Source organism: Ammodytes marinus, assembly GCF_949987685.1.
Source record: "Ammodytes marinus genome assembly, chromosome: 2".
NCBI lineage: Eukaryota > Metazoa > Chordata > Actinopteri > Uranoscopiformes > Ammodytidae > Ammodytes > Ammodytes marinus.
In genome coordinates, this window is record NC_137231.1 from 25,501,439 (window position 1) to 25,527,090 (window position 25,652).

Genomic DNA, 25,652 nt, shown 5'->3' on the forward strand with positions numbered 1-25,652 from the left:
TTTAGACAGGTATTTCACATTACAGCTGTGGGCTCTGCACCGTAGATTTAACCTACTGTGACCAACCGGACTTTATCAATCCACATCCATTCACACTGAAACCTGAGTAAACCTGCTTTCACGGATGGATTAAGGAAACGATTAGCCATTAACATCCATCCCCATATTAAAACACACACACACACACACACACACACACAAATTGCTGAAATGTTTTTTGTGAAACTGCTGGTGCTCTTTTCTGCATACAATAGGTAATTTTAGTTAGCCTCTGAAAGGAGCCTGGTGGAGACTGGAGTCAGTGGTGTGGAACATGGTCAGATAGAGGACAACATTAGAGGAAAAGAAACCCCATGCAGCCTTGTATCCCATATGCTAACCAGCTAGTCTCTTGCTGCCAAGAACTTCCCATCATCAGCTCTCTTCCCTCCTTTTGTGTTTGAGGCGTCATTCTGCTACGGCCTGCTGTGTGCCCTTGAACAGGAGATCTGCTCTGCAATACAGGTGGCCAGCTAAAAACACACATTCAGGTTTCTACAAAGACTACTTATTTACTGAGGTGTGACCTGAGTGCTTACCAGATAAACAATGGGAGCTCCTGATAACCAAATGGTTAAGGTGCTTAAAACATAGCAGCATCGTATCAATTAACGCGGGGACCTTCTATGCATGTGGTGTCCTTCTTTTCCTGTCTGCCCCTGTACTATCAAATAAAAGAAAAAAGAAAATAAACACTATTCCAATGTTTTTATTCCCAAATGCTAAATAACGCTACCATGTTCCCCTAAATAATGTCTTTAAAAACATAATCATCTGTTAAAGCAGCAGTTAGCGATTCCGGCGAATGCTTGTTGTCATAATCACTTTTTGTCAAAATCATTGAATATCTCCTCACGATCTACCTGTAAGGGTGCGCTATAAAAAAAATCCAGTGGCAAGGCAAGGCAAATTTATACAGCACAAGTCAGACACAAGGCCACTCAAAGTGCTTCACAGGGTCAAGAAATACATCAAGATTGAAATACCTCAAGTATACAATACACATTAGAAAAGTGAAAAAATAAAAACAATAAATATCACAATAATAATCACCTTTTATACACAGGCTCTGTAAACAGGGATGTTGATATATTTGGTGGGCCCCTTTGTTTGATACCTTTTGTTTACTATTAAACAAAGCCTAGGGTGTGTTGACGTTTTGCACACACAGTATGGACAGGTAGCGGATCGTGAGGTGATGTTCACTGATTTTGACAAAAAGTTATTTTGACAAAAAGCATTCTCCGGAATTGCTGACTCCACCTTTAAATTCTATAGCTAGTGGCAAAGAAAGTACTAAAATGCTTTCAGCATAACAATAGCAATCATCAGAGGAGATCTCCCATATCAAACAATTATTTTTAGCTTATTTACTTATCTTGAGTAATGTGTCCTCCTCACAAACTGCAGATAAAGTCTTTAACGCCTGGCTGGGTGAATGCACAGATGCCTCAAAGATACCTTAACATATTCATCATCCATAAAAAGAAATATGCTTATTGTGCCCTAATAAACTTGAAAAGACAAATAAATATTCTGTCATTAATTACTAACAACATTTCTTGGTAACATAAACTATGTTGCTTGATTTTCATGATGTGATGGGAAGGCTACACAATATCTGTTTATTAACAAGCATTGTCACTACTCAGATTGTATTCCCAATAGAGCCTACAAGTGTGAAAATCCTGCAGTGCTCCTTTCAACAACCAATTAGCAAAACTAGGTCATACTAAAAAAGTTGAATGCGGTTATATTCTAAACAAGACAAAAAGGGAAAAAAGGAAAACGCCAACAGGTGACAGGCAGCTTTGATATAATAATAATAATAATAATAATAATAATAATAATAATAATAATAATAATAATAATAATAATAATAATAATAATAATAATAATAATAATAATAATAATAATAATAATAATAATAATAATAATAATAATAATAATAATAATAATAATAATGTGAACTAACTGAAAACAGGTTTTCAATTTAGCCAGGTTGTCTCAGGTTTTTTCAGGCTAAAATGTTATTCAGCTGTTACTACTATAAATAGTAAGGACAGCTGGAAGCAAGCAAGACGAAGCCATTTTCGACAAGAAAGGTCATTTAACTTCAATGGTTTGACCTTATTTTGGCTGCTTACAATACGACAAAAAAACATAGAGAAAAAACAGAGCAGGGTGCATGGTAAACTGTACCAGCTAAGATGGACAACACCACAAACCTGTTTCATCAACTGAAACTAAACCAACCATTGATTAGAACATGTAGAAAGTAAGAAAACCAGTCCATAACGAGTGTTGTTAGCTGACCCTCAACAAGCACCAGGGCATTTAGCCAGCAGCAAACTATCGTATATAGGATCGTACACAAAAACACTTTCACACAGGAGAAAAAAAAAAATCAGCCTTGAAGGTGAAATAAATAATTATTTGACGTTCATTGTGATTATTGTTTATCCAAGAAACTCATTTGTCTGGGGAAGAAAAAGCTTTAGCTACTAGTCTGCAATTTCCCAGTCAAACCCAACAGTAGAATCAGTTTATTCACTGACTTGCACATGTTCATGGGACAGAATTTAATACTGAATAGTTTCATGTTTATTACATCATTATAATGTTTAAAGTATTCAATGCAGACAGCAATAGGCAGATCCACCACTTCATGGTGAAATATGCCAAGTTGTTATCAACAAAGAAGATGCATCCAAGTCAATGACAACAAAATACTAAATGAAGGTGAGGAATTCAAATCACAAGAGACTGATATAATTAAATAAAGAAACAGCCTTAATTACAACACTTGTTTGTTTGCTGGTGTTTTCAAAAATGACCCTTTAGCTTCCTTCCCCTAAATTGTACTGCCCTTCATTCTCTCAGTATATGAGCCTATAGTGACTTGAGTAGTCATGTGTGGGCCAGCTTATACAATGGAGGTTCTATTCAGTTATCTGTCACACCCATCATTACCATATGGTTTGAGGTCAATGCATGGCAGCTTTTGCTGATTCTTTTACATACTTTTTTTTTAAACATACTGGTTGTTTACACCAGACAAAATAAAGGTTAAAAGGTTTGCTGGTGTTGTTGTGGCTACATTTCCTCCTAAGGGGATGGTCCCTTATGCAGCAGAAATTAACAGCGGTCATCTCTTTAAAAAAAAGCAAATAATCCTGAGCCCAGTGCAGTGGAATACTTGTCAACAATTGAAGCAAAGAAAAACTCTCTAATAATAATAATAATAATAATAATAATAATAATAATAATAATAATAATAATTCTGCATGTTCTTATGTGTCTTAGAAATAAACATGCCATAGTTTGGTTTTCTCAGATGCAAAGTGCCCATTCTTTGATGACGCTTACATGTTCAATGTGTCGTGTCTGTTGACGTTTTCAGACAGTTAGAGTCCTAAAGTTGGACACACGGTACACTTTGTAATTTGGTAAGGTTGTATCATGGCAACAGCTAGCACCAAATTCCTCTGCCGGTGCTGCTGTTTTGTGTAGTCTTTTTTAACACTTTGCTGACTGTGCAGGAGAACGGTCCTACAACTTGCTCCAGCTCTCAGTTGAAACAGAATCCACCATAGGCCAGATGTCAAACACAGTCATAATTCAATCACAGTTATATTACCCATCAGAAATGTGCAATAATGATGTGTGCTTCCATTCCTGATCATCCCAAATATCCTCTTAGACCTACCTTGCTGTAAAAACCTTAACTTAAAGCATGAAGAGGATATAGGACTGGTACATTTTATTAAAGGTTCCGACAGGCTCCTGTTGATTTAAAGGTGGAGTCAGCAATTCTGCTGAATGCTTGTTGTCAAAAATCACTTTTTTCTCAGAATCACTGAAAATCTCCCCATCATCCGCTACCTGTCTGTACTGTGTGTGTATGTATGTGTGTGTGTGTGTGTGTGTGTGTGTGTGTGTGTGTGTGTGTGTGTGTGTGTGTGTGTGTGTGTGTGTGTGTGTGTGTGTGTGTGTGTGTGTGTGTGTGTGTGTTGAAGAAAAAAAACAGATTTATCACATATCCTAGCTCTGAAAAAGTGGTATGTGGCCAGCTACGGTTGGCCCCCTTTGTTTATACCGTTCGTTTGATATGCCCGTTTACAGAGCCTACAGTGTGTATTAACTATTAACACCAGATTTTTTTTTTTTGTTCAGCGAACACAGTACAAACAGCCAGGTAACGGATTGTGATGAGATATTCACTGCATTTGACTAAAAGTGACTTTGACAACAAGCATTTCCCAAACTCGCTGACTCCACCTTTAAAGGAAAAAGAGAGACATAGTTTTGGCCTGGGTTTTGTGCCAGGTCTCCTGTGTTTCACAGCAGGAATGGAGGCCCGGCGCATATTGAGTGCCTGACCTCCGAGGACAGCCAAGCACTCGGGCTCCAACAGTTCACAGAGTTACAGCTGCGCTTGCCACGGAAAATAGTTTGTCACAGAAAACCTTAAATAATCAGGCAAGTTTTCCTCGTATGCACGCAAGGATTTAACATGGTCAAAACGTACTGAAATATAAAAGGCATTGAAAAAGAGCAGATGGTGAAATATATTTGAATTGTGTAAAGTCACGAGTGTGCTGCCATTAACAACAATGCCTCTTGTGTTTACCTTTGGTACACACAACAACTTTCCATTCATATGTACCAGAGATTACAGAATAACTCCTGTTAACTATGAATGTGCCAGAGTTGTAACTCAGAGGCCAGCAGTCACGGACAAGCTAGAAAGTAAGCTGTTTGTATTATTAACTATAGCATAAACTGTTTTGTCGTCAGTTGCCGGAGAGGACTTTGTCATCTTGACCCAAGGAAAGAAGAAGAGAACTTCAAAGTTCCTTTTAGGTCCCACACATCTTGGGAGGCCAACTATAAACAAGCAGATAACGCTGGGTGGGCAAGTTCCTCTGCATTTCACACGGTCACTATGTCTGTCCCACTGGTGAGGTGACAGCACAATGTGTGTGTGCTCTTGTTCCTCTGGGTTATGAATTCCCAGGCAAAGCTTTCAGTTACAGCTTCCTCTCTATTGTTGCACTGTTTCAGCAGCACCCATCCCCATCCCTACAATGTGGGCATAAACCCAAAGACTATAATCTCTCAGGCTCAAAGCTGGCACAGTGGCCTGACGTGTAATGATTCGTTTGGTCACTCACAGGTTTAAAAACATATGCAGGGGACTTAAGGGCACTTATCTCACTTACATCTTGTCGCAAGTAGCCTTATCCAACCCACAATGCATCTTTATCCTCTGCAGTAATATGATGTTTAGGGTAAAATAACACCCGCATGCCACATTACTTATAGCTAACAGTACTTTATGGGTGTAGCTAGTTGGCTAATTATTCTGTTTCACATGTAAACAGAGCGGGGTCTGGGTCAACCAGTTAGACATTGTTCACACACCACTGATAGGAAGAAGATAGGCTACTAGGCTATCTGAGGCATAGCACAACAACCGGTACTACTCCTCCGTATTGTAGTCACACACCTGAGTGACATTAATTTCTGATCAGGGGCCCAACTGGCAAGAAAGCAAACGTTGGATAGGCTAAAGTATTTGATTGGGATAGGCAGCAACATCACAGCATATCGATTCATTTACTTACCAGATAATCCATGTACTATCGCTCACCAGTCACAGCAGCGCAAACTGGCTTTGTAGTAATCCCGTTTTTGCTTCAATGAGTCCAAAATTATATAAATTTGACCACACGTCGCTTCGTATTCCCCGCCTCTCGACAGCCACAGCAAAATAGAAACCAGCCTTTGGTGCCTTTAAAAGCAGGACAATTTTCGCCGTCTTCTTCCGTAGTGAGACTCGTTCCAGTGCATGAACCACTGAGTTTGTTTATAAAGACAAGGGCCGCTGGGGTCGTGTGTTTTTTCCTCAATAAATAGCCCCTCGTCCACCGGCTGACTTCAGGCTGACATCCAGTTTTTTCCTTATCACAATTGTCAGTGAGTGAGTGTTTGGTTGAGGAAACTAGCGAAGCCTACAACGCTACGTCACGCACGTCGCCTTGCGCACGTAGCGTGGTCACATGACCAAACACATGTGGGCTATTTTCATTCCGAGCAGCGATCATAGAGGCTTTGTTTAAATCAACCTTTTTGCATTTAAAGTAGGTTTTCTACAACAGCGGATGCATGTATTCTTATTTGGATTGCGGAAACGATGTGTGGGTTTGATGTATTTATTCATTATGATATTATACGGTATTAATGGGCTTTTATGGGCTAATTTATCTTTAAAGGCCTATAGGGGTTTATGAATGTATCTCACATTGCCCAGTAGAAGAGAAGACTGCTGCCTTCCTTTAGGAAATTATGTAACAACACCAACCTACAAAGGTGAGACAGCTGAAGCAATGTGAGCTAAGAAGAATTGCCTCTGCTGCTTAACTCTCAGCACGACTGAAATATAATCTGGATCTCTAATATAGGCTACACACAGGCTGGTTTTAATAATGTTTCACATAACTTGAGCATGCACCTATAGGCAATGTTTAGGCTATACGCTATTACAACCTATAGCCATTGTTGTAGGCTAATAAAGTAGGCCTATTGATAATATTTGGCTATAAAACAGTAGGCTATATTAGGCTGTTTCTCTTAGGAATGTATATAGAGATAAATAATTAGCTGGAAAAATGTCCAGTGTACACACCATAGGCTCTGAGAACAGGCATGTTGCCAGCTAAGGTGGGCCACTTTGTTTAGATACCTTTTTGGAATATCCAGTTGTCCCTTACATGTATTGCACCACTAGGTGGCTTTGTATTGAATGTCAATTGCACATTCACTTCATGCGTTTGCAGTTTCCAAAGTATTATCAATGAAGGGGCCCCAAATGCTACAGCCTCTGACATAATACATTAAACAATACATAATGAATGACTGCTTGCTCTGAAGCACATAGTCCTGAACACAGATGTTATGACTAAAGGATGTGCATTTTGTCAAGTGAATACAAAACACAAAACCTTTTGACGTGTGGATGTGTTTCAAGTGTTGCCCTGTTTTGCTCTTTAAAAAGCCATTTAGGCTAATACATATTTTTAGAGATATGATAGTGTTTCTTACTCAATGCCGTCCTGTATGAATGCTAATCTGATTTAGGAACAAAGTAACTGGAAACAATAAGAAAGAATGATATAGTGGGAACCAAACAGAAGGCCCAGACGAATCAATTATGCAATATCCCGATTCCTAGAGGAACCGGGTAAATCACAAGTCGGCTCATGTGGTGCGAGCTGCAAACTGAAGGAATTCCGGTTCACCACACCTGTTCAATACCCCATGTGTCGTGCTATAAAGGAAATCTGCTGTAGTTAAAGGCCTACTTCACCGGTTTGAATATGAAGGTGTATTGAATTCTGAGATCCTATGTAGTATAAATGTGCGGAAAAAAATTGAAATCGGCTCATCTTAGCCTGAGAAAAGGCAGAAAGAGTGTTTTTTTAACCCTATATTTCTCTTTCTTGTGACATCAAAGAAAGAGAAATATAGGGTTAAAAAAAACTTACTTTGTAAATATTACTGTGATGTCTTTTACTGTGACATCACAGTAATATTTACAAAGTACGTTTTTTTAACCCTATATTTCTCTTTCTGTGATGTCACGAGAAAGAGAAATATAGGGTTAAAAAAAACACTCTTTCTGCCTTTTCTCAGGCTATGATAAACCGATTTTAATTTTTTTTGCACATTTATACTACATAGGATCTCAGAATTCAATACACCTTCATATTCAAACCGGTGAAGTAGGCCTTTAAGTGGAAGGTCAACTGATTGTCCTCTGCACAGGTTCGACAGGTAAGGAAGAAATTGCATTTCCCTTCTTCATATGTCAGAATTTTCAGGCATGCGTAAATCATACTAAATTGTGTGGTCTTCTTTAGAATATCTAACTCAATAAAATTTGAGAGGAGAGACCTCTGGTGGCTTCTGGTAAAATGCATAGATAGTATACAGTATGTACAGTAGTATGTATATGTGTAAAATGTTATGGTGGTTTAGATAAGCAATGGTTTTCAATAGATTCATTTGGTAGAGGCTTTTATCCCTAGTGACTTAAATGTTTTCCAATACACACACATCAGGAGCTGTTTGGACATTTTGACCAATGGACAGCATGAACTATCAGGTTGGATGCATTCTTGAAAGCTTTGAGTACTTTAAGAAATATTAGATTGCCATTCTAAATAATTAATTGATTTGAACCAGGCACTTTATTTGGACTGATTAAGTTGTTTAATAAATTGTTTTTTGTATTTGTTGTGCAGAATACATAAGCCTCCTCTTTGAAAATTCGCCACAAGGGGGCAGTATCTCACAGAGTAAAATGCACATTATCATTACGGGCACAAAGTTGCCTAGTATTTACCTTTTTCCAAAGGAAATGGTCTGTTGATGTGACAGGATGGGCGGCTTACATTGTTTATGTCTATGTCTATGAGTAAATAAAAATAATGAGCGTGCGTTAGACAAGCACAAACTGATTTAATGTACATTGTGTGTGTTATTCTTCAGGTTTAGAATCAAACCGACCACCAAATACACCAGAAGGCTGAATGTAATATTGAGTCAAGCTACATTATATATCTGCAGTCAATTTATATCAATGTAGATATTGCCATCTTTATGCTAAAATTTCCAACACATTAAAACAATTATGTGTTTCCATAAGAATAATACTATTCACAGCGGAGAGAAAGTGCATTCATTTTATGGGACACAATAGACTTCTCAATTTAAAACAATGGTTATGATGAGTTAGCAGCTCCATAAAGGTTTTATTGCAGGTTGCATGACACTGCTGAAGTATCCTCACTGCACCATTCGACCATTAACATGAATGTCAAAACTATTCAAACTAAAAGATAAAATGAAACTTAATCAGCATACATATACTTCATCACCTCCAAAAGGATCCTGCTCATTGTCGGAGTCAACTTCACTTTAGAATCACAAGGTTATGTTCTCTGAGGCGTTGCATGAGTATATGATGGTACAGACCCCTATCTTTAATCTTTGAGTTATTGGCTACAGAGCAAATACAGCTTCAATGGGCCTCAGGGAGATCGAAAGTTTGAGTTAAATATTTTGATTATCAAATTCCACTTCAACAATTTCAACTGTGCGTTCCATCAATACACCAGTCCACTCCAAAACAAACTCTCCCAATGGAAAAATACTTTTTCTAATATTTAGATGGCCAGAAGACATTTTCCTGTCTTATTTGTTTTGGTTTTATTTGTGTTTGTGTTTTATATTTCAATGCTGCCTTGCTGAAAAAATAAATAATGTATAGGCCACTCTAGAGGGACAACAAGGATCTAATCTGAACTGCATTTGCTGGGTAAAACCACACACCTGCAAGGATTATTTATGTTATGGGCTTTTTTCAGAACATCTAAGCAGGCTTCATTTGTTCATAATCTAGAAATAGCTATGACCTGTTTAATTCTGGTAGGCTATGTTCGAGGCTGTAGCTACCATTTAGGACACTGTTATAACAATGAAAAATAGGTTTAATAATTGTTGGCATTGGTGTGATGAGGAAGCACCTTTTTTCACTGCCTGATTACAAGAAGGCAACTAAGCTACTAAATGGGTCAAAACATCTTTTGGTGCTGCTGGTGAGGCTGACTCTCATGAGAACATGTTTTGGGCAATGAGGAACTTAAGAAGTCCGCAGTGTCACATTGTAGCAGGCAGTAGTCACAGCATGGACCAACTCATTAATAGGCGGCGGATTTGTGTTGTCTGGGTGGATCGCAGCATCTTGTAGCTCCGCCCTCGATTATCCAGCCTGCTCGCTCGACTCGACTCGATGTATGGTTGCTGCGCAGCGCGTGAGGGCACAAGCGTCCGAGGGACAGTGGAGGAGCCCAGATTAGTGTTGCTGTAGCAGAACATACCTCCGCTCCTGTTTCCCCTACACTGCAACCTCTGGATTTAAGACCGCCACCGCTTCCTCTCAGGTTTGACCAAGGGGCAGGGAGTGGGACCGCGCGGTAAGGGCTACAAACGGGATTTAAACAATAAAGGCTATAGTTACACGCGAGAAGTTTTTACGCGGAGTTATTTTTTTTAAAAGAGTAGGCTTGTCTCGGGTGGGCTGCCTGCCTGAGCTAGCCTGGCTGCCCCGGCTGCTGCCCCTGTCCTGTCCTGCCCCGGCCCGGCCAGCCCATAAATTAGCCCTCCGCTGTCTTTCCTCCAGCTGTGAATCATGGCGCTCAGAGCCAAGGCGCTTTACGACTTCAACTCCGAGAACCCCGGGGAGGTGTCTGTGAAGGAGAACGAGGTCCTCACTCTGTACAGCGAGCAGGACATCGACGGCTGGTTCGAGGGGGTGAACAGCAAAGGGGAGAGGGGTCTGTTCCCCGCGTCCTACGTGGAGATCATGAGGAGCGACGCAGCCGCCACTGCGTCCAACACCACCTCCACCACCACGTACAACAACAGCAGCAGCAGCAGCACATCTGGAGGGGACACGTCTTACCCAGACTCCCGATATGCAAACGTCCCATCAGGAGGTTTTGACGGCTCCCAAAAGCCTCAGAGTAAAATTGAGAACTTTTCTAAAGCGTCCACTACACCGCCTGGTTTTGGGACTTTTTCAGCCCCAACACAACAACAACAACAACAACAAAATCAACAACAACAGCAGCACATTTACCAGCAGGCCAGCCAAGGGAGCGACGATGACTGGGACGACGACTGGGATGACAGCTCGACTGTTGCAGACGAGCCAGGGACCGTGGGAGGAAGGTATCAGGACTTTGAAGGTAATGGCCCTTCCACTTACAGAGTGTCAACATCCTCAATGTCAAGAGGAGGCAACGCACAGCAGGCAAAGAGCTCAGCCACAGTCAGCAGGAACCTGAACCGGTTCTCCACCTTCGTCAAGTCCGGAGGGGAGGCGTTTGTGCTCGGGGAGGCCGCTGGCTTCGTGAAGGACGGGGATAAGATCTGCGTGGTGATGGGTCAGTACGGCCCAGAGTGGCAGGAGAACCCGTACCCGTTCGCCTGCACCATCGACGACCCCACCAAGCAGACCAAGTTCAAGGGCATGAAGAGCTACATCTCCTACAAGCTGACGCCCACGCACACGCAGACCCAGGTCAACCGCAGGTACAAGCACTTCGACTGGCTGTACGCGCGGCTAGTGGAGAAGTTCCCCGTCATCTCGGTGCCCCACATCCCCGAGAAGCAGGCAACGGGGCGCTTCGAGGAGGACTTCATCTCCAAGCGGAGGAAGGGCCTGGTGTGGTGGATGAACCACATGACCAGCCACCCGGTGCTGGCCCGCTGCGACGTCTTTCAGCATTTCCTGAGCTGCAGCAGCACGGATGAGAAGGCCTGGAAGCAGGGCAAGAGGAAGGCGGAGAAGGACGAGATGGTGGGCGCCAACTTCTTCCTGACCATCAGCACGCCCGCCGCCCCGCTGGACTTCCAGGAGGTGGAGAGCAAGATCGACGGCTTCAAGGCCTTCACCAAGAGGATGGACGACAGCGCTCTGCAGCTCAACGCCACCGTCAACGAGTTCGCCCGCAAGCAGATCACGGGCTTCAAGAAGGAGTACCAGAAGGTGGGCCTGTCCTTCAAGGTGCTCAGCCAGGCCTTCGAGATGGACCAGCAGGCCTACTCGGTGGGACTCAACCAGGCCATCTCCTTCACGGGGGACGCGTACGAAGCCATCGGGGAGTATTTCGCCGAGCAGCCCCGCAAGGATCTGGACCCCATCATGGATTTGTTAGCTCTTTACCAAGGACACCTGGCAAACTACCCAGACATTATCCATGTCCAGAAAGGTAAAGAATGCAACACTATCACAGACATTGCTTTACATCTCACACTCGTTTTGCACAAGGAGGCTTTCACAGGAGTCAAATTATTAAGATTTTTAATATTTCTTGCTTCTTTTATTAAAAGGTGGAGTCAGAAATTCTGAAGACCGCTTGTTGTCACAATCCACTACCTGTCCGTACTGTGTGTGCGCTGAAAGAAATCCAGTGTTACACAGCATAGGCTCTATAAATGGGTAGGTAAACAAAGGGTAGGCAATGTAAAGAAAGAGGCACAGTTTTGTTAGAAACATGCCTGTTAACAGGGACTAGGCTGTGTATTAAACAGTAGGCTACATTTCAGCGCTCACACAGTATGGACAGGTGGCGGATGGTGAGGATATGTGCACTAATTTTTACAAAAAGCGTTCTCCAAAATTGCTGACTGCACCTTTAATGACACCAGGACCGAAATTGTTAAAAACCTTTTAAAAGATAAGATTGCATTTCTTCTAAACTTTAAAAACTATTATTTTTGAAAAATGAGACTGAAGGGAAGAAGATAATCTGTTAATGTTATAGTCAGCACAAACCCAACAGTAAACTGAACAACAAGGGCAATATGTAAAAGATTCACACAATTCAAATCCCAGTACAACACTTTAGGAGACTAATCTCAGTAAAATGTTCTGGTTGATTTAAAATACATATAAAAAAAATTATATGGCACCTCTGGGATCATAAAACAAGTTTCCAAACCTTACTTTCCCACCACACGACACACGTTAGGTTGAGGTGCAATCAACAGGCTTCAAAGTAAAGACACAAGTGTTTGCCAGCTGTAGAAGGATAAACAACATAATTTGTTACAGGCGCTTTAAAATGTTAGACCTGTCAACAGCAGACTGCAGTAAGGTCCCGACAATAGCTTGTGTGTGACTTTGCAAAACAAATAGGTCTTGTTTGCATTGGAGAAATGAGTTTACGTGCTTCTGTTTTGACCCAGTGTGGGCGGCGACCGATTTGGCTGTGTGTTTCATTTTCCATTACGGGTGAAGTATTGCATATGAGGGAGGGAAGATTCTTGTCCCACATGGCTTCTCGAGTCACAACACTGACGCAGGATTACAATTTGCAGCGCATTCCTTCACAAATGAGTGTCCACATGTTTGATAATCTTTTGCACAAAAAGTCAATGTTACACTAATCTAGGCCATCCAGCTTACATGACTTTAACCTCGATGATTGTTGCCATTGTGTGGTAAAATGTCACATTCATGAGAGGCAACACTGTTGCGCAAGAGGCCCCGGCGTTGTGGCAACTCGTGCTCAAAGGGATGTTCTCACTCGCTGTTTACGGTATGTGGGAGCGTGGCACAGTGGCTTCCCTCTGATAGGAAAGAGAAAAGGAGGATCTGAAAGGAAACGTTCAACTCAAACCAACCTGTTGTTCTCCATGTAGGTTATACCAGACTGACAGCTTTCTGAACACGTCTTCCAATTTGTGTAGCTTTGTGCTTTCATATAGTGGATGTCTCTTCAATTCACGTGAAACATAAACCTTTACGATCACTAACAAATGGAAACAGAGAACTGTATCTTAGACAGGTGCTGTTTACAGTGCTGCAACAGTAGAGGATGAGGTGAATTAAGGTTTCTCATTGGATGCAATCTATTCTGTCCTAGTACCCTAATTTACTAAAACCACATGGCTCTTTAGATTAAAAAAAAAATCTCCCTGTGTTCTCCAGTATTTAAAGGTGGAGTAAGCGATTCTGGAGAATGCTTGTTGTCGAAATCACTTTTTGTTCAAATCTGTGAAAATCTCCTCACGATGATCCACCCGTCAGTACTGTGTGTGTTTTGAAAAAAAATCAAGTGTATACAACAGCCTAGGATCTGAAAACAGGCGTGATGCTATAGCTACGGTGGGACCCTTATTTTACATACCCTGTTTACATACCTGTTTACATAGCCTTGGCTGTGGATTTACACCAGAAACAAATTTAACAGGCACATGGGTCCAAAAATAATGACTTCTAAACTATAACATGCCAAATTGACTAAGTAAAGATACAAGTTCCGTTTTAAAACATTTATGGTGACTTATGCCGACTCCCTCAACTTGCCTGTGGACATCTCGGTTGATCGTTTTAGGTCCCTTATAATATAAACACTGCGCCCATTCAGTCCATAATAGACAACACTGGGGGCAGAGTGGGGTGGGGTGAGGGACAGGACAGACTGTGTTAAGGCTGCAGTGGGACACAACCTTCCCATCAGTCAGCCCAAATCCAGTTTGCCACGTAGGCTGCACGCAGCCCCAAATAAGGTGACACAGCCGTTAATACATTCCACAGATAAGAAAAATACTGATTTAAAGGGGAAAAAATATGACGTAGGCCTAATTGTTTGGTGAAACTTCAGCAAACCTGTGAGAGTGGAAACACACAGCTGGAGGGAGAGCCAGGCCCATGCAGCAGATGAAAGGAGAGCCCCGTGCAGCATATTTAATCCAAAAGGACTTTGATCTCATCTTGTTTTTTTCCGTGGACTGAGCCTGTGTAGCTTCTATACCTGTTTTAATTCAGGCTGGGCCAGTTATATTTCGTTTGTTTTCTTAAGAGGGCCAAAATAATTTTGTAAGTGAAGAAGCCTTTCCTAATTTCTTTCCCATTCCTAAGAAAATTAAAGTACCAAAAAAAAGCAAATTCATGCCAGTTTAGTCAAGTACGAGCAGACGTTCTGTGTATGGCCACTTGTACTGCTAGTCCTGTTGGCATCACAGTGTGCCGGTATCTCTGAGGGGCTATAAAAGGAATTTATTATGCTGCATTCATGCCAACTGAATGGCCGCTTGTTAATCAGCTTGCCTACACGTTTTCGGGGGAGTATTAAATGCAAATAACCACCACAAAAGGTGCTCTACGTTCACGCTCTGAAGTCTACTGATGTTGTTTACTCACCTCAAGGTCTTGTACAATCATTTGGCACCTGACAACTGTTTATACTGCAGTGCAATCAGTGAAATTAAGGAGTTTTTTTAATGAAGACATAAACATCCCTTGCTTAACTTCAATCTCAATGGCATGTCATTGTGTGAAGAAAATACTGTGCAGCGACGGACTGAAATGAACACCGGCCATGAACATGCTCTGGGTTTGCCCTGGCCCTTTGCCCCTTTTCTCACATTTCCTCCTCATATATTGAATAAAACACTTCCTTTTCCATCCCTGTGCGTGTGTCCATGCCACCTGTTGCTGGGTTTTCAATGCGTCTTTCCTGATAAACTGCTGGAGGAAATGTCCATGTGCTATTCCCCTGTTGTGAGGCAAGCTTTTATTGCTGTCTTCTCCTGGTTAGGCGTCCCAGACGAGTGGCTAGGCCACATCCTTTGTTGTCATTAACCTGAGTGCACATTTCCGCAACAGAAGTCGTCGCACTGAAACTCACTGGACCAACTAGGCCAGCCGGGCAGGACTGAGTCGTGCTGCAGCCCTGCATTGGTGCAGCGACAATAAAGATTTGAAGTCAGGCAGAAAGACAAATGGTAACAATGGTTACTTTAGCAGTATAAGTTGAGCCTGATAATGTTGGACATTACCCCAATTTGAGAGGTTATCCTTTCACTTAAAAAATATGTTTTTTGGTAAAGTAAACAAAAAATATTTAATTTTGTTTTAAACTAAAACTATATCAAATTATTTATCTCAACTATAATTATGAAGTGTATTGTGTAAAGTGTGTCTACATTCTTAAATTAAGGTGGCAAAACTTAAAATGATAGGTTAAGGTTTGAGGCCAGGCCAAGTTCTGTGAGTATGCTTCGTGCAAAGAACAGGGTCTCAGGTTTTCTATGTCCCCTGTATTGTCCATCAAAAACGGGTTGACGGTGAGAGCAATCTTTGTCATTCTTCTTTTCCACAAAAGTTGCCACAACGTTTACTTTTTGAAAGTCTTAGTATGAAGAACTCCAGACTTGGAAGTTACATTACCAATTTATGATAAGTTATCTCAAAAAAAGATAATTGTTTGGATCAAATGTAGGAAGACTTAGGAGTTTTAGGTGGCCACAAAACTAAAAAATCTAGTGAAGAAAGTTGCCTTGGAATTTTGAGTTTCATGTGTTTTTCATTTTTACAGTTTTGAGGTCTTGCAGTTATACCAGTGAACCTTTTTTAGGGGGAACCTGTCAAAGCATTGCCTGTCAGCAGGGCTGGACTGGAACCAAAAATTGGCCCTGGCATTTTGGACCCAGACCGGCCCACCACAATTGATCGACCACCCACCAGAACACATTTATCACGGTCCCTTAAAGATGACTGTTCCATTGAATTAAATTAAAATGTTGGTTTATTTTGAACAAGTGTACAGACATATAATACAATATAATTTACAAAGTTTTATAGTAGCTATAGTATTCTGTTGTAGCCTGGCTCCGTCCGCCTACCTACTTCTCCCCAAATTTCATTTTCCCTTCAGTAGTCAGTCTGGGGCTGCGGTGAATTCACGTGTTTGAGCTCAGGAAAATGTTCGGCCGTCCAATCAGCGAACAGAGCGAGTGGCTGAGAACGATGACGTCGAAGTCGCGCTCCAGTTTCAATTGAATGCTGCGACCAAACGTTATGCGATTGGTGGCTGATCCAGAGTGGCACTGGGCAGATCCAATAGTTTTAAACTTCAACAGACACCCGCCTCTAAGTGAGTGAACATTTGCCAAATAGAGCAGTTCCAGACCTTCTGTACAAATGAAATGAGGTACGATGGTCTGGTAGGACCAGGCTAATTCTGTTGTGGGTGGTGCTCAAAAAATACCTGTAACATGGTAGGCTCAGGACAGACAAAGTAATCAACCTCCTGCTCCTTGCTCTCTCTCTCGACAGACTCCTCCTCTGTGGATGGTGGCTCAACCTGTTTCATAAATGAGGAGAGACACACAATTGATTGAGGTTTTAAGGATGTATCAGTTAAAGAGGTGGAAAGATCCATTACAATAGATTTATACAGGCAAAATGCACAAATTGTTGTTTTACTAAGTAAACCAATGTGAAAAAAGTGTACAAAAGTAATGGTCTAATGTATGTGTATTATTCTAAAGTAGGCCTACATGATGGTCTAGAAAGCAGGTCTAGTAAAAGAAACTCAACAGCTTGTAAAAAGTAAGTAGGCTACAATTCTGTGGTGGTCTAATTTTCTGAATGTTTCTAAAAAAGAGAAGCCTAATGCCTCAAACACTGAAAGTGTTGTGAAAGGAGAAAGTGTGACATCTTTATGTTGCATATTGAGTGAATATACTTTTCTGCATTTACTGTTAACTTTGTGATATATTAATATATTTTAATGGTCAGGTCAAATTACAGTCTGTATTTTTAAATTGCATTTAAATTATATATAAAATAAATAAAATTCAAGTATGTTTAACCATGTCAACAATCAGTACAGAAAAGTATTTTTAAGTAAAACATTATTAAATCCACTATACTGAATAAGTAGGCTACAGCAAGAAGCAAACACTGACAGCTTCCTCACTTTAATGACATGTTGATCAGCTAGCAAAGTAATGATACTCTTTCAATACACCAACAACAGCTATTTAACTCCTCTTAAAAACCACAAGAGAGCTAGCAAATGTTTAGTAGGTGATTAGCTAAAATAGCCACTTTGACCTGGCTCTATAAATGGCTCTATCCATGATGTTAACGCAAGCAGCTAGCTGTTGGCAAACTGTACACATGCTGTGTTGGTTAAAATTCAGCAAGCTACACAAATAATTGTTCTCAACATAACTTTATTTTCAACTTCTTACCACTAGTCCAGCAACTGTCTCCTTTCCTTTTCATCTCCGTTTTTCTCGAATTGTTTTTCTGTCTGTTAGTGACGTGACTTGATTGAGTGATTGACAGCCGAGGCCCAAGGGGCGGGACCTCGGCCCTCCGCTGTGTGTGTGATTGGTCCAGGCCCGGTCCAGAACCAATCATGATGAATGGGCCAATATGTCATTGGCCTTTCAGGTTAAGTTGACAGTCTGCGCGGCCGAGAGGGAAGGGCCCTCGGCCCACGGCTGTGTGACATGGGCCGGGCCGGGCCGGCCATGGATGGGACGGGCGGGGCCCAGATTTATTTTTATTTTTTATTTTTTTAAATTGAACCTCGTCGGCCCGGGTCGGCCCAAAAGGCCGCCGGCCCACAATGCCAGATGGTCAGTCCAGCCATGCCTGTCAGTCTTATCAGCACAGACTGTATGCTTATCAGCTAATGAATTCAATTTTTAGCTCTGTGTATCTGTCTCATAAGGACCTCAGAGTAGACACAAGGCAGGTGTTTCATTTGATCCCATCTGTCCCACAGAGGGACACTGACCATCACACCATTGATCTGCACCTTCTTCAGGAACCCCCATTAGCCATTAGTGTAGAGAGCTTGACCGGGACAATGATATTGACATCATATCTGGTGTCGCTTTCAAAAACAAATTGAGCTTCAGCTTCACATCCTTTTATTTTTGTCCCTAATCTGATATTGCGGCCAAGACGGCAACTGGCTTTGTTGTTTCTTCCCCTTTTAAGCTCTTGAGAAACAGGAAGGGAGGAGCAGCTTTTTCTTATAAATATTTCACTGTTTTCAATTCAAAGACAAGGTTAACTGGTTTAGCCATTTACAAAATAAGCTACATTTGTTTTTATAGTTTTATAGCATTATTCAAGAGGGGGGAAAGGGTGTTGAATGTTTTGATCGAATAAATTCTTCTCTACGAAGTAATTGTTCCAGTAGCTTATATGTAAATGAAAAAAAACAATCTCTATTTATAATCACAGCTCATATAGTCATGTGTCACTTGAATAGTGAAATAGAACCGGTTATGCTGCCTTAAGCTCTTGTTCAAACACTTACTCCGTGTGACAATATTGACCTTGCCTGAAGCGCTTCTTACAAGAAAAGTTGTTAACTTTGGACTAGTGCAATGTTACCACATCAGCTGAAATAATAGTCGATTAAAAGTATACGTAAAATAACAAGAGTCCCACCCACTTCTACATGCAAAAAAGGCTCAGACGCCAAGTCTTTATCAGGATAACAAAATAGACTATTTTCAGAGAGGAGCACACATTGACAAACTTTAATGAAAACTTAAATGTAATCAATCACATTTACTTGCTAATCCAATCACAATATGTGAACAGCCTACAATCTGTTTTCCTAAAGATGAAGTCAGCGATTCTGGAGAATGATTGTTGACGAAATCACTCTTTGTCAACATCAGTGAATATCTCCTCACGATCCGCCACCTTTACATACTGTGTGTGCTCTTATTGAATGTGATATGCTCAAAGGTTGGAGTTTTTTTGTATTATTTGTTGTTGCAAAATTTAGTTTCTTGTTACATGTGTCGGAGAGGTGGAATCTGACCTTGTCATGGTTTATTCAAATTCACCTTTAGGGATCGAAGCAATGCCCAACATCTCTGACTCCACCTTTAAGAGCATGCTGCATACAGAACACAACGAATGAAGGTTAGGTTAATAAGTCATTCAGTTGGTGAGCTGCTTTTTTGGCCTACTTCATTCCCATTGTGACTGTATCACGTATCTGCTCACATTTTCCCCAACTGTTCATTTTTATCTATGGGTCACATTGCTAGCAGCTGCATTTTGTCTGATCTCATCACAGTTTAATCGCCACATGAAGTGATATAACAATGGCAGGAAAGTTGAGGGGAAAGCGCCCAATTGCAGAGATGTCAGATTGTCCTGCTGAGTCAGGCTCTCAGTTTACACTCCCTTAGTCCAAACGCTGTCAAACGGGTCTGTCTGATGCATCGTCACAGTCACAGGCCGTTTAAATGTCCTCTCCCCAGCACAAATATTTGACCGAGGCGGTGGAGTGATTAGATGGGGATTGCCTGCCGCCGCTGGTTGTTCAGGCCACTATCCAATGTTGTGTAACCGTGCTGATTACATAAGAGCTGAAGTGGCAGCCTTCAGTGAGTCCAGGAGGGCTCCATGCCACCTCCAAGCTCCCAGTCTTCAGCACAGTGCATCAAGATGGATTTAAATGTATAGTGTGACACTGAAGAGTATAAGGGCCATGGCAGATAAATTAATTGAGAGCAGCAAGTTTTGTATAATGACGCACTTTGAGAAAAAAGACAAAACGCAACACAATGTCGAGAATAAACTTGACAGTTCCAGACTGTGGTAAAGCTGGAAAGATGTCGACAGATTCAAAATTCGGGGATCAATAACTCATAAACACAACTTTCTGATATTATTACTCTAGCTTAAAGATCCATCGTTTGTGTTTCAATAACAATTTACTTAAAACCGGAAGTTTGAATCTGCCACATCTTTCCAACTTTACCTGTCGATTCCATTCTAGAAATTGTATCCACTTTATTCTTGAAATGTGGACTCAAATCGCAGCCCCTTGTTGGTTTTCTTGCAGCAGCTGTGTAAATGATGTGGCTCCTCCCTAGTCCCTACATTATGGTTTGCTGACACAATCATCTGTGACTGAACTCGTCCTTTTCTCATAATGTTTCCATGGTAACAATTATCCCTGCTCAGTCCATTAGCCTGCAAGAAACCAGAGACCTTTAAAGGTGCTGTAAAACACCTTTGGGATAGGCATTTAAGTCCTTGGACAGCTGTGTTTGTTCCCGTCTGTCCTTTGCACCACCCCGTCTCCATTCCCCTGTTATCTTTTTGGCTCAGCCCTCTGTCGTGTTCAATATGTTGTGCATTACATGAGTTTGAAAGATCTAGGTTAAACTGCGGCTGAGGGAGCAGCAGCAGCCAGAAGGCAAACTGGGCAGATTTTTGGGGGAAGGGCGAAGATAATGTCTTTTTTGGAGAGGGGGACGGATTTTGTCAGCATATTTGTGTCTTATTTGCTGTTATATATGGCCTTACATGCTGAGTGTCGTGAGTTGTGAAGAAGACTGCAGTCAGTCATGAAGCATTCACTGTTCACTTTGAGTGTATAAGGAAGCCAAAAGGGTGTAGGGCCAGGTCAGTGTGTCTTCTGCGGTCTCACATTTCAGGAAACAAGCCGTCTGAATCAGTCTTTCAGCACAGGGCCGGTGACTAAGCTCACATAATGACTTGAAAAGCTCATGAAAGACCTATACAAAAAGTTTTCCTGCATGCCTTAAGGGCACACGTTTCACCTTTTAACCCCACCCCTGAAGCACGCACTTTGGGATGACGTTGCCTGTCAGCTGGTTATGCCATGCATGGAATTACTTTCGCCTTAATACATGATGTCTGTGTCGCTTTGAAAGCTTACACAACGTCAGTGTTCACACTAAGCCTGTGTTCCAAATCACATACTTATGTTTTCTATACTACATACTAAAACTGCCCTTAAAAAGCATGTAGTTTCCATGCAGTAGGCAAACAATTGGGACATACTTCTTTTTCATAACAGTGAATCTTGAACATTTACCCTCTTTCTTATTTATCTTTTGCATCGCTGGTTGTTCTTTCTCTGCAGATATGTCGATGTGACGTAACTTTGGCTGTGCAGACGACTGTAGGTTAGAATGTATAACCCAAAAAACAGGCTTGATAGCATACTGCAAAATATGAATTGTAGTAGGAGAACTGTACTTTTGGCATACCGCATTTGACATGCACAAATTGGGACATCCGTTATCTTTTGCTGGCATTAAAAATAGCATGGAAGTATGGGTATCGGAACACAAGGTCTGTCTGTCAGGGTTTGTGTGTTTCAAAGTACTGAGCCAACCACTGTTTCTGCTGCTGTGTCAAGGAAGTTTGACAAATCAAATGGGTTTAATTTGAATTTGCCACTGGAACTAGTAAAACGTACTTTATGTTACACACTAGCAATGGGATGTCTGACCTTACCACCAGCTTATTCTTAGAATATCAAATGTCCTGTAAAGTTAATTGAAACGGCAACATTTGAAACCCCTATTCGTTTGGCTACAAATCAAATTGCTAAATCATTTGACAAGAACAAATTCCTAAAGACAAGAGCCATAAGAAACGCTGAGACGATAAGTTAACACGCATACAGGCACGCTGTGAATCCAGCTGTGTCATTTTAATGTAGTTGGATCAGACAGAAAGTCATATCCTGTCAGTTCCTTTTGCGTCTCAACTCGATACTTATTGCTCGTGACATTTTTTCCCCAACTGGCCAGAAAATGTCAGACTTTTGATAAGTCATGTGGCGTGAGCTGCTGGTGGTTTTGATCATGCCTTCTGCTCCCGTCAGGCCATCTGTCTGCTAGGCTACTTTCTTCTTTTGCTATTGGTATTTGCTGAAGGCTTATTTCTGCAGCACGCAGAACTCTGCAGAGTTTTTCTATAGGAAGCAGCAGCTGTGACAGTTGACGTGTCAAAATTGTGAGGTTTGTAAAGCATTGTGTCTCAATCGTTGTACGCCACAAGAGTCCACCACGCACAGTGACGACAAGCTCTTCCTGGAAGAGTGGAACCTCAGGGGTGTTTCTCTCACTATGAGTGTGATATGCTCAATGGTTGAAGTTTTTTGTTTGCCAGATTAAGTTTCTTGTTAAATGTGTAGCAGAGCTGGCATCTGACCTTGTCATGGTTTATTCAAATTCACCTGAAGGGCTCCAAGCAATGTCCAACAGATGAGCTCAAAAAGCAGTCCATGTAGTTTAAATGTTAGAATCAAACGTCCCTAAAGATTGTGAGCGTTTGGACAAAATGTACTTGAAAGACAACAATTAACTTGTTTCTAAGCTCCGCCCCCCTTTGAAATTGAGGTCTTAAGATGAGGTCTTACTGGTGTGTGAGCAATTGAACATTATTTTCCGTAAATGAGTTTGGTTGTTAAAGTCTAAAGCCTGCTGTGCCTAGCTACAGTTGCTAGGCTATTATCTAGACAATAGTTGTTTCGGGGAAGAGGTTTAATGTTTATAATAGGTCCATGGGTTTAACAGACTGGAATTGCTCAACCATGACATCAGCATTAAAGAATATATAAGTCTTACAAAACACTCTTGTAAGTGGACAGTTGTCCATACTTAGTCCCTGAAATAGCCAACAATCATTCGTAAATCGTAGCAAACTGCCAGCAAAATCCCCTTAAATGGTTGTTTATAAAAGGCCTTTGAAGTGACTTAATGTAATAGATATTTTTAGAATCGGGCCTCCTCACAATCCCTAACTATAGACACAGACGTGGTTCTCAGGGAGTTTGGAACAAACTGTTCATCTAACTATTTTCAGCCTGTTCTGTGAAGTTTTAATCTCATTGTCAAGCTGTGTATTTGAATATAAACGGCCAAGAATATGATTTGGAATTAATTTCCCTGTCGGCTGAGTTAAATGTTAGGTTTAAGGAAAGGATTTTCATTTATTAAGGAAGGAACATTGTTAAAAAATTCTTAGTTGTGGTCTGTTTTTGCCACACCAGCACTTTTAAAACTGAACTTTAAAAAAAATTTTTTTTAAAAGATGAAAATAAATCTTGATTATTATTTTTTCTATTTCATCCCCGAAAACAGGAGCCCTGACGAAGGTGAAAGAGAGCAAGAAGCACGTGGAGGAGGGCAAGATGGACCGGGCGCAGGCGGAAGGCATAGACGATCGCTGCAACATCATCTCGGTGGCCACGCTGGCTGAGATCCAGCACTTCCACCAGATGAGAGTGAGGGACTTCAAGGCCCAGATGCAGCACTACCTGCAGCAGCAGATCGCCTTCTTCCAGAAGATCACCGGCACGCTGGAGGAGGCACTGCACAAATATGACGACGCGTAAATGGATGGCTCTGTCCCAGCTCGTCTAGGGGTTTAGACCTCGGTGATCAGTGGACCAACCACGCACCTCCCTCGGCCGGCCAGTGGAGTTTTAGGAAAACCAACTGCCGGTGCCACACGGTGCTGAACACTGTTTATCCTGCAGGGAGGGACAGTCAAGGAGATGATGACACTCCAGTAATAAAGACATTTCTGCCCAATCCAGGTTTCTGTGTGTGTTGGACACATTTTAGTGGGGGGTGGGGGGGGGACTGGATGGATGTCCTTCTTTTAAGAGAGGACGTGTAATTTAATGAAAGTTCCGATAACTTTTTAAAACAAACAAACAGCCTTTAGATTGAATGAGAATCAATGATTATCACTTGGTCCGGTGCCGTGGGTGAATTCAATCCATTCAATGTTATGACCTACAGAGAGAGAGAACCTTGTATCTGCTGCTACCTGCTGCTATACAACCAGTGAAGCTTTTCATATATTAAGTGTTCTTAAGCCTTACTGCACTGTTTTAAACTGACTGGTTTTATTCACAAGCGACTGCCACACCTAAGAGCAGCGACACTCCAGTGGCTGACACACTGCCTTCTGGAAACACTCAAGCCCTGGCTGCTATCTCTCTCTCTCTCTTTGGACAAACAGGACAACATGTTTACAGTCTCCTCGCTGCCACTGTCTATATGTGCCTTGGGAATACATCTTTCCGGTCATTTTTATTACTAGTAACTAGAAAAAAAAAGCTTTATATACTGTATATATAGAAATATATTCAAATTGTTTTGACAAAGCTACACATTTTCATATCCCGGTGCTTCAAACGAGGGCAGCGTCTTACATGGGAGATAATATTGTTTGCTCGGGACGTTTTTCTTTTCCTCCCCCCAGTCACCCCCAGGCATTTGATTTGTCAACATTCACAGTGTGACCAATCGGGATCAAGAGAGGATTACCTGCTTTGACAATAGGGAACCCTTTGCCTTACGCATGGCACAGCCAGACTGGTGCTGATTTAAGCCCCGTAGAATGCAAGCGACGAGTATAATGGACACTTACTATGCCGAGCACATGAATTCATGACGTTGGTTTTCAAGCTTAGGTTTTGGGGGTAGCGTTCAGAGGGTTCCTCACCTGTTTTAATAATGCAGTCTTTTCTATTAGCAAACTTCTAGACAGTTCAGCTGTACTGCCGTTTTTGACCTTTATGATGATGGGTTGCATCATGAAGAGATTGAGATGGACACAAAATAAATTCCTCCTTCACAAAAAGCTGCTGTTTTTACTTTTGTCTTTTGTTCATTTTCCATTTGATTAGACTCAATATATGTCTGGGAAAGAGTAAAAATGTGCTGACGAGTACATTTTCTTTTTTAACGGTGCCTCAGGGACTCTGCAGCCTGTAGAATTTATACGACCCATGTGTTGTGGCCACCTTGCCATTTTACCATGGCAGTGAGACAAAAAGAGAGCAAAGTGTGCAGCTCTGCAGGTTTCCTTGGCTGCGTCCCTGGAGGGACTGGTGTGTGTGCCGTGTCAGTGTTCCATGCTCACACTCGGCACGTAGATCTGCTGACAGCCCCGAGCCATCTGGGACATCTGGCCCATGTTAACACAGTGCCTGAGTGGATGACAGTGAACACGTAGCCAACAGGAAAAAAGGTCAAAAATAGCTTTCACATCAGCCGCCATCACCGCCATAACCTGATGGTCAAGAGATAAACGAGATGCAGAACAGGAGAGAGCACGTTCTCCTCTCACAGATGGTCTGATTTGTTACATTTGACCCTGTAAACGCCTTTGGTTGTGTCAGGTGCCAGGCCCTTTAACTAACTTGAGGAGAATAAATTATTGAGCAGACAGATTACCTATCAAGATCTCTAACTCTGCAATGACAATGCTATGATGCCGATGTTTGGTTCTGCTTTTTGCCGTCCTTTATTTTTTCATGGAAATCTCTGGTTTTCATTGTTCCACTTTAACTTGACGAGTTGAGCACTGCCTCTAGTAATCTCATCCTTCAAGGCCTTCTGTCAGTAACTGCCATCACCCG

General features: G+C 41.6%; 2 protein-coding genes across 2 annotated transcripts in view; one reads left to right on the forward strand and one right to left on the reverse strand.

The window, feature by feature from the left end:
- The window catches only part of arl15a (ADP-ribosylation factor-like 15a), a 109,987-nt gene extending 103,961 nt beyond the window's left edge, over positions 1–6,026 (reverse strand). Inside the window, exon 1 of the mRNA XM_080041812.1 lies at positions 5,670–6,026. Coding sequence (XP_079897938.1) covers positions 5,670–5,681 — 12 coding nt within the window. The 5' untranslated portion in view covers positions 5,682–6,026. The remainder of the gene's footprint in view (positions 1–5,669) is intronic.
- A 3,899-nt stretch (positions 6,027–9,925) lies between these two features.
- snx18a (sorting nexin 18a) lies at positions 9,926–24,854 on the forward strand. Its single transcript, XM_080036894.1, has 2 exons — positions 9,926–11,882; positions 23,359–24,854. The coding sequence occupies exons 1-2, from the start codon at positions 10,298–10,300 to the stop codon at positions 23,610–23,612; spliced, it is 1,839 nt and encodes a 612-aa protein (XP_079893020.1). The 5' UTR covers positions 9,926–10,297; the 3' UTR covers positions 23,613–24,854.
- Positions 24,855–25,652: the final 798 nt, after the last annotated feature.